The sequence below is a fragment of the Telopea speciosissima genome, chromosome 2, assembly GCF_018873765.1.
Source record: "Telopea speciosissima isolate NSW1024214 ecotype Mountain lineage chromosome 2, Tspe_v1, whole genome shotgun sequence".
Lineage (NCBI taxonomy): Eukaryota > Viridiplantae > Streptophyta > Magnoliopsida > Proteales > Proteaceae > Telopea > Telopea speciosissima.
In genome coordinates, this window is record NC_057917.1 from 80,342,522 (window position 1) to 80,356,223 (window position 13,702).

Genomic DNA, 13,702 nt, shown 5'->3' on the forward strand with positions numbered 1-13,702 from the left:
TATGCACCTAATTAAACTAATTTTTTTTTGAAGATTTTTTTATTAACTTGATTGAAATTTATGAACCTAATTAGGCTAATTAAGATCAATGTTTTAATCCTAATTACTACTCCTAAGTTTGGTGATTATGTACATTATGCATCCTAATTAAGCAAATTAATGGATTTTACCTAAATTTGAAAGCCTAACTCTATGGTCAAAAACATGGTTGACTGTAAAAAAGAAAACCAAGTTTAATTATATCTTGGAGAAGGACAATTATATTGATAAGCAAAACAGCTTATAGGCCAAAATAGCTAAAATTACGAAAATGCCACTAAAGGGCCAAAATATGTACAAAGGCATGAAATCATATTTAAATGCTGTAAATAAGAAAAACATGATTAAATAACATTAACATCATGCATTTGGATCATCAAGAGCACATGAAATGGCAAGGAAATGTGGGGTGGTAAAAATTACCAAAATGCCCCTGTTATGGCGAACATGTAGAAAATGCATGATAATTCATGAAAATGCTGACTTATGCTTAAAACATGTTTATTAAATGTTAAAACATGCGAAAAAAGTAGCAGGAGCCTTTTCGGGATCCTAAACAAGGTTTGGTCACAAAATGACCAAAATGCCCCTAAGGGCAAAATGGCAAAAGTGTCAAAAGACACTCAGAATCATTGTAGGCATCGAAAGTGATGTTAAACATCCTAAAATGATTGAACACACCAAATGATATTTCCATAATGATGGCCTAGGCCCACGTTTGGTAAATTACCAAAATGCCCCTAGAGGGCGCAAATGACTTTGTATGCATATCTATCAAGCGTGATGGTCACGTATGCATATGAAAACATCCTAAACCATTCTAAAATGGCATGTCATGCATAAAAACATTTTTTTCTATTTTTTCAGAATTTTTCATTATAATTAGAAAAATGACATTTATACCCCTAAATGAGGTGGGAAACGTATATAAAAACTATCAAACATGCATGTCAGTGGATAATGATTCCATAAAATCAAGCATGATGAAATATGCATTCCATAATTTTTTGTGAATTTTTATGCATTTATATTATTTTTAATATTTTCTGAAATGCTAAAAAGAATGGAAAACAAAGAAAAATACAAAATCCCCATCACAGATCCGAATTGGATCAAACCAGAGCCCATTCCCACTAATCAAAACATGATCTTTAACATGGTCATAACACTTTTGTCCAAATACCCACTCACATGTTCAGATTTTACATAATCCGAAATCCTTTACAGGGGAAAAAATATCACAAAAAAAATGATTTGGAGCCTGAGAAAATTATTGAATGTCAAACATGGTGACAAGAATCATCCCTGAAAATTTCATATTTTTATCACTCTTGAATTATTTTTAATATTTTTATAACTGAAAAACAACCTTTGTTGTAAAGAAAATCAAAACAAATACTTAGAAATAAGTAAAAAATATGTAAAAATACCCTTGAAGCGTGGAAGTCCCTGGGATCAGCTTGAGTAACCTTTTTTTGACCATAAGTATCGCCGGAAACCTCCAAAAGCAGCTCCAAGTGTGGTTGCTCCGAATGGCAAGAGTGGTGAAGAAGGGGTATTTACGGAATTTTATATCAGTAATAGAGTATAATCGATGGATAAAAAAATTATGGATGGAAAGAGGGGAACAAGAACTACGTGATGGTAATTTTTCACTAATTTTCCTCTGTTCCTAGACCCTCCAAATGGCCTCCTATTTATAGGAGAAAATCTGTTCGAGGAAAGGTCTCAAAGACCCTTAGGGCCTTAATGGCTATGGGCTGGCTTGCGTGTGGCCAGGCTTGCTGAGCAACCTGGGCTTGCGTGTGCCTAGGCTTGCTGTGCAGCCTGGGCATGCGTGTGCCAAGGCCTGCTGGGCCGGTGGGCATGGGTGATGGGCCATGTGTGGCTCAGCCTAAATGGTGGGGGCTTGTCCCCTGCCGACAGTCCAGCTGGGCCAGGTCAGACTGGGTAGACTCGGTTCGGGTCAGTCCCGTCTGACTCGGGTCGGTCAAAATGTTTTTTTATTTTTTATTTTTCTCTCTTTCTTAAAGATTCCATTTTAAAGGCCCACATTCAAATATTGATATCTTCCAATCCTTGTGGCCGATTTTGACGTGCCACATATTGCCGCGAAGGTCTCAACCCATACTTTTCATCCGTGTGACAGATATGGTCGGATTTTGCCTAAAAATGGTACGGATATCGAGGAAAGCACATAAATGGTGTTTCACACCGATCAAGGTCCAAATGATACCAAAATTACATGAAAGTTTATGTGTAAGCACAATATGACCAAATAAAGTTATCCAAATGATTTCAGGTCACATCGGGTGGCTCGGGTACCAAGAACCATACCAGGGGCAAAATGGTCATTTTCATAAAAGTTACCCAATTTGGCCGAAACTTTACGTGAAAACTTAATATGACCAAATGAGGTCATCCAAAGTAGTTCGGACTAAGTCGGGTGATCCAGATACCTAGAACCGTGCCAGGGGTAAAACGGTCATTTTCACAAAAGTTACCCGATTTGGCCGAAACTTTACGTGAAAACTTAATATGATCAAATGAGGTCATCCAAAGTATTTCGGACTAAATCGGGTGGTCCAGATACCGAGAACCGTGTCATGGGTAAAACGGTCATTTTCATAAAAGTTACCCGATTTGGCCGAAACTTTACGTGAAAACTTAATATGATCAAATGAGGTCATCCAAAGTATTTTGGACTAAATCGGGTGGTCCAGATACCGAGAACCGTGCCACGGGCAAAACAGTCATTTTCATGAAAGGTGTTGGATTTGGGTGAAACTTCAAATGTGAACTTAAAATGGTTAAATACGGCTATGTTAAGGGTTTAGGCTCTATTTGGGACAGTTTGGTTACAAAAAGTGGGGTAGGGGTAATTTGGTAATTCTTACCATTCAGTCACCACACGAGTTACGTCCTTAACCATCATTGCCAAGACATACTTCCAAGGTGTCAAAATGTGGTGTCTACAGAATGCCCCCCATTTGACTGAGGGCACGCAGTGGACGAAAGTCAAATGAATGATTCTGCATTTTGTCACAGGGGAGCGAAAATACAACCTGCACCTTGCTCAAGGATGCAGGCGTTAAAATGAAAATCCGGAAACCGAAAGCCCCCTCGACAAACAAATTCTAAGAATTTCAAAAAGAGAAAAATAAGCAAGGTAGATTGGAAAAGAAGTCGTTAAAGATCAACAATATGAGATATCCAATAACCCAAATAGGCGGTTACCCGATTGAAAACCCGATAAATCCCTTAACTATTCTAAACGTCCGGCAAATCTTGCTTAATTTAAAGGAAGGAGGTCAAATACTTACCTGAATCTCTGAAAGGATAATGCATGATGAAGTGGAATCTTACAGTTCTTACGCCAATAAAAATGAGTACGAAAGTTCCAAACTGCAATCAACTGCACCAAAACCCTTGCGGGCTAAAAACTTTGTTATCCTGGGACTAAATACCCGGAGGGTTAAATACCTCGTTGTTTTGGGACTAAATACCCAGAGGGTTAAATACCTCGTAGCTTAGGGACTAAATATCCTGAGGGTTTAATACCTCGTTATTTTGGGACTAAATACCCAGAGGGTTAACTGCCTCGTCGTTCTGGGACTAAATACCCTGAGGGTTTAATACCTCGCTATGAAAGTTCAAGATAAAATGCTACTTTTATTTTTTAATTTTTTTTTTATTTTGCAACCTCATGGCTTTAAACCAAAGGATCTATGGGTAGTCGTATGACTTTGAACCAAATGATCCGGGGGTAGCCGCGTGATGTTGAACAAAAGGATCTGGGGGTGAAAATAGTCCATATTGGCAGCGATGTACAGCTTTGAACCTGAGGATTTCTCAATAGAGGTGCAAATAGTCCATGCTGGCAGCGGTGCACAGCTTTGAACCTGAGGATTTCTCAGTGAGGTGCGGATAGTCCATGTTGGCAGCAGTGTACCGCTTTGAACCTGTGGATTTCTCAACAAGGGTGTAGATAGTCCATGTTGGCAGCAGTGTACAGCTTTGAACCTGAGGATTTCTCAACAAGGGTGCGGATAGTCCATGTTGGCAGCGGTGTATAGCTTTGAACCTAAGGATTTCTCAACAAGGGTGCGGATAGTCCATGTTGGCAGCGGTGTATAGCTTTGAACCTGAGGATTTCTCAACAAATGTGTGGATTATCCATTTTGGCAGCGGTGTACAACTTTGAACCTGAGGATTTCTCAACAGAGGTGCGGATAGTCCATGTTGGCAGCGGCGTATAGCTTTGAACCTGAGGATTTCTCAACAAGGGTGTAGATAGTCCATGTTGGCAGCGGTGTACAGCTTTGAACCTGAGGATTTCTCAACAGAGGTGCGAATAGTCCATGTTGGCAGCGGTGTATAGCTTTGAACCTGAGGATTTCTCAACGAGGTGCGGATAGTCCATGTTGGCAGCGGTGTATAGCTTTGAACCTGAGGATTTCTCAACAAATGTGTGGATTATCCATCTTGGCAGCGGTGTACAGCTTTGAACCTGATGGAAGTGGAATCTTACAGTTCCTTCGCCTTGTTAATTAACAACTGGGGGATGAAGCCTCCAAACCACAATCACCTGTACTGTTAGAACTTGGCCTAACGCGGCCTACAAATCATGTGGAAGATGAAAATTGGGCAGGAATCGATGAACTCTAATCACTTGCATTCTCCTTCCATCTAAGGAAGAGGACCACGACGCTCCAATGGGTCGAGTCTATAAGGCTGCCACTCTAACGCGTCACCCATTGGTTGATACACTACTGGCACCTATTGGTTGACACTCTACTAGGTCATGAAAACAGATTGACACTCTATCGGGTCAATATAGGGTTGACCCCCTAACGGGTTAGGGAAGCAGATTGACTCTCTACCGGATCAAGAGATGGATTGACGCACTATCGGGTCATTAATGAATTGACGCTCTACCAGGTCAATACGTGGGTTGACACACTACAGGGTCCAGACATGGGTTGACGCACTACTGGGTCAAAAGATGGGTTGACGCACTACCGGGTCAAGAGATGGATCGACGCACTACCGGGTCAAGAGATGGATCAACGCACTACCGGGTCACGAATGAATTGACGCTCTACCGGGTCAAGACATGGGTTGACGCACTACTGGGTCAAAAGATGTGTGACACTCTACTGGGTCAAGAGATGGATTGATACTCTATTGGGTCAAGATACAGGTGTAAACATAATTCACATGTAAATTGGACTCTTTAAACATCATGCTAAGTTAAATTAAATTGGGAATAAGTACAGATGCAAGCATGGAATATATACAAATGCAATCAACATGCAAAACTATTAAATTAAACATGGAATAAACACAAATGCAATCAACATGTAGGCATGAAATAGATGCAGATTAGGGTAAATGACCACAATTAATAATTAATTTACAGACACGGTCTAACAACATGTTCATGCAGGAGAGTGTAATCCGTCACCAGGGAACGAGGATTGGAGAAACAAGAAGGAAACCGATCCATGAGTATTACCCCAGATCAAACTGCCTCCGACCCACTCAACATAAATTCAAAAAAATTCCAACTCCCCAGTTTTGCTATGAAATATGCCAATTTTTTCATCAATTCCTCTATGGGGTGTAAAAACATGATTTTATTTGGAGTCCCTTGATTTAGATTGAACCAACAATTGAAGTAGGGAGACATGTGTGAGTCATCCGCATTACTCTGCCACAACCATTTGTCCAAAACATGCAGTACTTGGTTCTCTAGCTATCACCAATGGTAATCTCATCTGATGTCTTCTACTACAAGGGCTACCAGTTGCCCCGGTCAATTCCCCACCACAACATGCAATGATTTTTTTATTTTTTTATTTTTTTTAATACTCTCCTTCTGCTATTGATGGTATTCAAGGGTGATCTGTTCAAGTTGTTATCATCAAAAGACAACACGTCATGTCTGAACCCACTCAAGCCTAAAATAACTACATGATATACTTTTGTAAGACACTACAAAGAAGTCTGATGGGTCTACCATGGACGGAGAGACTAACAGGAATGGTGAGCTCGTGAGAGAAATCGCACAATCAGAAAGAAATCAGTGGTTTGAAGGAAAAAGGATGGTGCGATTGCAAGAGCAAACCCGTCGACTTTAGAGGTGGATAAAACTCTTTGGGAATTTCGCTAATGAAGTGAGTGGTGGAAAGAGCTCAACTGAGTTTGTGAGAGGATTAGATGATGAAAATAACGACAAATCTGTCGTTCCCTTAAAACATGAGAGTTGGTAAGGAAATTCTTATGAAGCCCTAAAATGATGGGTAATGAAGTTTGGTATGACAGAGCTTGAAAGCTGCCTACGTATCCCAAGTGGGGAATCAGGTTGGACGTAGTTCATGCTTGATGATGGTTAAAAAAAACAGGTTTAATGGAAAGATGTAATGGGTGGTGTGACCGAGCTTGAAAGTTGCCTACGTATCCCAAGCTGGGAATCAGGTCGAACGTAGTTCATGCCTGATGATGGTTAAAAATGAGGTTTAATGGAAATATGTGATGGATGGTATGACCGAGCTTGAAAGCTGCCTACGTATCCCAAGTCAGGAATCAGGTCAAACGTAGTTCGTGCCGGTTAATGTGTTGGTGTCAAAGCCTTGATAATTAAGTTCCATCATAGTCGGGTGAGCTCGAAGCTGTCGAAGAAAACTTCACCATATCTAGCCTAGGAGGACTTAGCAGGTTGTAATGGAGCTTTGGACTTGGTTGCAAAAGATGGTAATAGCTCAAATATGCCCTTAGGGTCTAACTAGAATTTGATAATTTTGGCTCCAACAAGTTAACTAAAAACTTAGCATTTCTGGCCCCACAGGTTTAATCAAGAAGTTTCTAACCCTGTGATTTGTTGAATAGATTAGCAATTTTGCCTCAAAGGCTTAATTGAGAAGATTGGGAACTTTTGCCCCATGGTTACTTGCAAGATCTTTCCCAACGTCACTTGAACCGATGCATCTCATTGATCTTTGATTCTGTCTTCTTTTTTTTTTTTGAGATTGCACCGGCTTGGGTTTTGAAAATCTTTTCTTTTCTCATTCCTGGGGGCCTCATTGCCTTTGTGACATTAGGTTTCAACACAGAGATTTCTCCTGCTCCGACCCTAGAAGATATGGGGACATGCTACAAGTAGGAGGGTATTTGGATAATGGGTTGTAGGTAAGCTGAGATGAGCATTCAAAAAAAATGCCAAGGCACAACAGGGGAACTAGCGGATTCAAATGTTTCTGGATTCTTTGGGAAAACAAGTGGCCGAAGATGGCCTCCCTTAATAGGTTCAATGCGGTGAAATCCCTTCTAAGCTCCACTCTCATTGGAAGGGGATCAGATGTATGGAAAGCTCAAGATCTTTTATTATCAATATTTTGACACCCAAAATGGACAATGAATGGTTGATGAGTTTTTTTTTTCGTTTTTTATTCAGGAAAGCTAGGCAACGGGTCGTCGCAAGATTCATCATTAAAAGATAGGAAATAGGGGAAGAATAAACAATATACTCAAGAGAAGCTATTTTATTGAAAGCTAAAAAGGTAACATCAGACACAAACTCACTAGGACTGACACAACACCAAGAAGGAAAGGTAACATCTTTCATAGGTGGAAAACATAGAGAAAAAGAAAGAACAACAACACGACTGCCTACAACACTAACGAACTTAGGCCCAGACATGGCCAAAACATTCAGGTAAGGAAAGCAACCCCATGGGATGAACAGAATCATCTAGGAAACTTCAATTGATAAAGACACCCATAGTAGGGTGGATCAATAGATGTGTGGTGAGAAACTGTTTCCTCCATCTCCAGCAACTTCTGTGTCAAAAAGCTAATGTTGTCCAAAACCTTCAAACGCCCTTGTTGGGCCTGACATTGCTGCTTAAGAGAATTACTTATCCTGCTTGGGACGGAGTTCAAACTTCTTCGCATCCAACAAGTCTTGCACTGCATGTTGGAGATTGGTACAATTGTCGGTTGCATGACCCTTCTGATCATGGTAATGGCAAAATAAGTCTGGGTCACACCACTTTGGTTTTGGATCCAAAAGAGGTATGGGTTCCGCCTTCTCAATCAAATCGATTTCGAGCAAACCGCTAAAGAGTGTCCCCAACAGCATTCCCAGATTCGTAAATTGCCTTCTAGGATGACAGGGAGGACGAGTAATGTTTTGCCCCATTGTGCGTGGTGATGGCCTTAGGGATGAGGCTGGAGACGGGGGAGCGACAACTGCCATTATATTAACTCCTGGAATTCCTGGCTGAGGGGGTCTCGAGCTATTGCTATCCTTTTGGCGAACCTGTTTGATATCTGCTACCTTGTGGGAGATTTTCATCATTGATTGCATCTTCAACTTGCTAGCCAGCAACGATCAAGCTATCAAAAGTGGTGATGCCTTGCCCGAATATGTATGTGCGGTATGGATGTCGTAACCCCTTCATAAGTATGCTGACCTGCTCTCGCTCACTGGGTCGATCCCACATCGGAGCTGCTTTGTCACGAAACCTTTTCAGGTAGCTATTAAACCCTTCGTCAGAAAGTAGCCTTGTTGTCTCTAACTCTCGTCGAGTTAATTCCACCTCAGTATTGTAGGAATACTGGTGGGAGAAAGCCTTCATCATATCTTTCCAAGTATGGATTGAAGATGGATCTAGAGCCATTAACCAACGATGAGCAGTACCGGTCAATGAAAACTGAAAAGCTTGCCCCAACTGTTCATCTGTGAAACCTCGGGACTTCAGCTGGCCAATGAAAGACCTCAAGTGGGTACGAGGATCTCCTCTACCATCAAACTTATCAGATTTTCACTTGAACTTATCAAGGAGTATAGCATTGGCGAAAAAGCATAATCCATCAGTGTCAATGATTTGATCTTCAACTCCTTTCAGATTTCGGATTGTGCGCTCTAGCTGATAAAACTTATCCTCCCAAGTCTTATCTTGTTGACTCCGATGTGTTCGTCGGGTAGAAGTGGAATCGATTACAACTTGGTCCTCGTCATCAACTGCCAAGGTTGGAGGAGTAGACCGATACGGGGAGAATCCAGGAGGATAAAGAGGGTCTAATTGTATAGGAGCATTTGGTGTATGCTCAGGATTCTCTTGTATCCTCATAGTGGCCATCATGTTGACCATCATCTATTCCAATTTGACCATTAATCTATTCTCCATCCTCTCCCAACTGGACGAGGGATCACCATGCTCACTCATTCTGCTTGAACAGTTGGAACTTTTGGCACTCTCTGATGCGACACTTGATGGAGGCAAAGAAGGAACTTTGACAAGTCTACCGGTAGTGGAATCCCTAACCCAGGGCTCTCTTTCACGAGAAATGGTACCTCGAATGAGTGGGAAAGGTTGAAAGAGTGGAATTTCAGTGAGACCCTCCCCCTAGATTTGAAATAGTGCCTTGAAAAAAGACGAAGTGATGAGATGGTAACAGATAGACTCTCCTTTCTGAACATGACTATAGACAGTAAGCATCCACAACGAGATTTGAACACACAAAAGTTAGTCCAAAAGAGAGTGCCACCAACTTAAAGGCATATTGGAGAAAAGTGCACTCAAATTGGGTGAACTCCCTCATGATAAATCAATCAAGGTGGTCTAAACAAGAATTTCCATGCAGGCAATACTACCTTGAGACAGTCACCCAAAACTTGGTGGTGGATAAATTCGGATCTTCCCCTAACACTGAGACAGCAAATGTGGAACCTTTACCAGGTTGAGATCTACGCCACATTGGATTGATTATCGAGGAGTAGGCATCACCCTATAGTTCCAATCTTGTGGTGTGGACGTAAAAACCAACACTAATGTAATTATAAACACTTGCGCCCTAATGTTAAAGTCAAATCCTTATTCATCTGTCAATAGATGGGAGACTGAAACTAGTAGGATTGGCTACAAAGGAATTCCGGAATGGACCGTAGACAAAGTATAGTTAATTGTGGCGCTCTTACGCATTGGGTCTATGTTCAATATATGATGCATGCATAGGGTAGGCTATAAGACAGAAAATGTCACCCTTGACAGAACCGATATACCTATCGCTCGTATGTACGAAGCGAGTCGAGGGTACGTGGTTCCTTTGATATACCAAAGGTACGATATCAAGGGTTATGGCTTCGCCGCGGATTACCCATGACTACACATGGGTTCCAATGACTAACCATGAGGTTGAGTGATTCCATGCAGTGAGTGTGTGCACGAATGTGATGCAGGAAGTGGCTATCATTCGACCTCAGAGTACTTAGTATGATGTGCCCCACCTCCCCGGGGGTAGAGGCACAACAGGGAGTACCCTCGTCATTTGACTTCACTTCGAGCACGATGCACCATGCAATTAGTACAATCACAATATATACAAACAATTATGTACAACACAACAAGTATACAACAAAGTGTGGTCAAACCAGAAGTCTGACAATCCCCAGCGGAGTCGCCACTGTAGGTGCAGCGGACGGAGGGTCGTTGAGCGTCCACTCGGGGGGAAAGAAAGAAAATGGAAAATGGGAGTCGCCACCTAGATTTAGGGTCTAGGACCCATGAATGGTGCCCCTCCTTCGCAGGAGGGGCACTAATTTAACTCCAATGACTCAATGGATGGTCTGCCCCAGATCTTTGGGTAGGTGTCAAGTTAAGGGCTTGGAAGGTGTTAGGCACCCAGCAACCGCCCGGCCGACGGCTGGTCTTCCTAGACCAAACTCTGTTGTGTACTGTTGTGTTATACATATTATGCACCTAATTAAACTAATTTTTTTTTGAAGATTTTTTTATTAACTTGATTGAAATTTATGAACCTAATTAGGCTAATTAAGATTAATGTTTTAATCCTAATTACTACTCCTAAGTTTGGTGATTATGTACATTATGCATCCTAATTAAGCTAATTAATGGATTTTACCTAAATTAGAAAGCCTAACTCTATGGTCAAAAACATGGTTGACTGTAAAAAAGAAAACCAAGTTTAATTATATCATGGAGAAGGACAATTATATTGATAACCAAAATAGCTTATAGGCCAAAATAGCCAAAATTACGAAAATGCCACTAAAGGGCCAAAATATGTACAAAGGCATGAAATCATATTTAAATGCTGTAAATAAGCAAAACATGATTAAATAACATTAACATCATGCATTTGGATCATCAAGAGTGTTTGAGTTAAAATAATACCGCAAGCGTACGGGTCAATCGTAGCTACGGGTCGAACACGAGGAGATATACGCCACTCTATTTAATTAACTTAAAAGTAATGCAAAGTGAACCAAATTAAAGTGTTAAATTAAACTAATTAAACTAATGAAAATTAATGCATCCTAACTCATAAGCATCTAACAAAATTAAGGGATTAAATTGGCGTCCTAACACATGAGCATCTAACCTATCAGACTAACGCAAATTGAAAGGAATAAAAATACAGCCACACATAATAACCACATAAAAAGGAATAAGGGAATAAAAGTGCATCCACAAACCACAACCCTATAAAAAAAAATAAAAGAAATAGAGGGAGAAGAAGAAGAAGTTAGAGAGAGATAGAGGAGAGGGAGAATGAGATTAAGGGTTTAAAGAATGAGATACCTTGATGTGCTTGAATACTTAAATAAACTCATCATGGCTTCCTCTTCTAAATCTTCATGTCTTGTCATCAACATAGGAACTTAGACTAGGAAGCTTTAAACTAAAACTATTACAACCATTAAACTAGACTTATGAAATCAAAATTAAGAACTTGAAATCAAAACTAAGAACTTAAGCCAAAAATAGGAAAAGAAGAGAAAATTTCACTAAGTGAATGAAGTAAAAATTACACTAAAAAAACTGAATTAAAATTGAACTAAAAACTGAACTAAAAAACTGAACTAAAAAACTACTTACTACAACCCAAAGGGCAAGGGGTATTTATAGGGGGAAGAGAGGAGAAGAGAGAAGAGGGAAGTGTAGGAGAAATATTCCCTAAGAAAGAGAATATTCTCTTCTCCTTCCTCTTTTACAATGCCTTGAATCCTAAGAAAAAAAAAAAAAAAAAGAAGAAGAGAAGATTGTTTACATAGACCTGCTATTTTTAGAAAAGTAAATTTCTAATTCTAACTTGTGCTTCATTTTCTTTGTAAATATCTTCTCCAAGCAATAAAATCAAAGCATCTTTGATTTTTCAACCTTCCATAGATGAGAAAATATCTTTCAAAATAAATCTATCCCAAGTAGAATTCCAGAAATGCCCTTGAGAAGTTGGAGGAGAGAGAGAGTAAGGGTGATGACTAGGATTCCTTCAAGAATAAATAAAATACCCATTTTATCCTTCAGAAAACGTGGAGCATGGGGTACTTATATAGGCCTCACCATTGTGTTCCTTGCGAAAAATCACCCAAAATAGACCCAAATTTCGTCCAATTTGGAGTTTGGGAGCCCAAGATATCTCAAGTTGAAGTTGGACTGTCCAGAGCCCTCCAAATGGAATCTTTCGGGTACAGGAAATATAATTTCTAATAATTACGTTAAGACCCCTGGAATTGAACTTTCGCTTCACTTTGTCCCCGGTCGAGTGTCAATAATTACAAATAAACCCCTATAGACCATTTTCGTGCTTCGTTACGGAAACGGCCGTAACTTCTTCGTTTCAACTCGGAATTAAGTGCCGTTTGAACCATTGCGAAGCTGACTCGATGGGCTATGTATCCATTTACACTTCTAAAAATCTTAAAAACATCTCCTTAGCATCATCTCCTTCATTTTCACAAGAATTCACCTAAACCCTGAAAAGCACAAGAAAGCACCGAGTAACTCTGTCCAATGTGGTAAAATGTATAATTTATGCCCTAAAATTTCACACATAAATGTGCTCATCAGATTCCCCCACACTTGAACGTTACTTGTCCTCAAGTAAACAAAAGAAAAACTAACCTAGAATGCAAAAATCCTAACTCACTTTCGTAGGAATCACGGTTGCACTTAGCATGTGCAACAAGCCTTTAAACCCCTAGGTTACCCCTAGTGGATGAGTTTTGTCTCATGGGTGTTTGCAGTGAATATACACCCAAAATTCAATTGTAAATGAATACTGCAAATTTTAATCATAGCATAAGTAGGACAGTGCACATAATCCCAAAAAGTGTTCAACTAAAGATCAAGGAGCCAAAGGTTCCCCCACACTTGAATTTTATCACCCCACATCAATTCAAATAATAAGCATGCATCAAGTTCAAGGGATCTCCTCATATGTTTTTGAACACTACTCACCTTCAAGTAAACCCCCCATAGCATCGATGGAACCAAAGACTTAGGCATTGAGTATTGTTGACCATACTTTTTTTTTTTTTCCAGGCATTAAGGCAAAAGTTTTTTTCTTTCTCAACCACAAACTCTATTTCTACTCCACCATCGTTCTCTGAATGACATGGTGGAGCATACACGACACCCAAATACTTGGTAGCTTCGCTTTTGCATATATCCATAAGACATTGAGACATTGATGCAAGAGTTTTTTTTTTGAGTTTCCTTCCAAGGAATTTCGATCAAGTCACTCTGCTTCATGAGGCACAGTGCCCTGTCTAGTCCCAAGGAATTCCACTTTCTTTTTTGTTCCTTGTTTTTTTTCTTTTTCTTTTTTTCATTCACTTCCACTTTCATGTCTT

General features: G+C 40.1%; 1 protein-coding gene across 1 annotated transcript in view; it reads right to left on the minus strand.

Annotated features, from left to right (window-relative positions):
- The window catches only part of LOC122652013 ((-)-germacrene D synthase-like), a 28,626-nt gene that overhangs the window by 299 nt on the left and 14,625 nt on the right, over nt 1-13,702 (minus strand). The window contains exon 8 of the mRNA XM_043845636.1: nt 5,314-5,328. Coding sequence (XP_043701571.1) covers nt 5,314-5,328 — 15 coding nt within the window. The remainder of the gene's footprint in view (nt 1-5,313; nt 5,329-13,702) is intronic.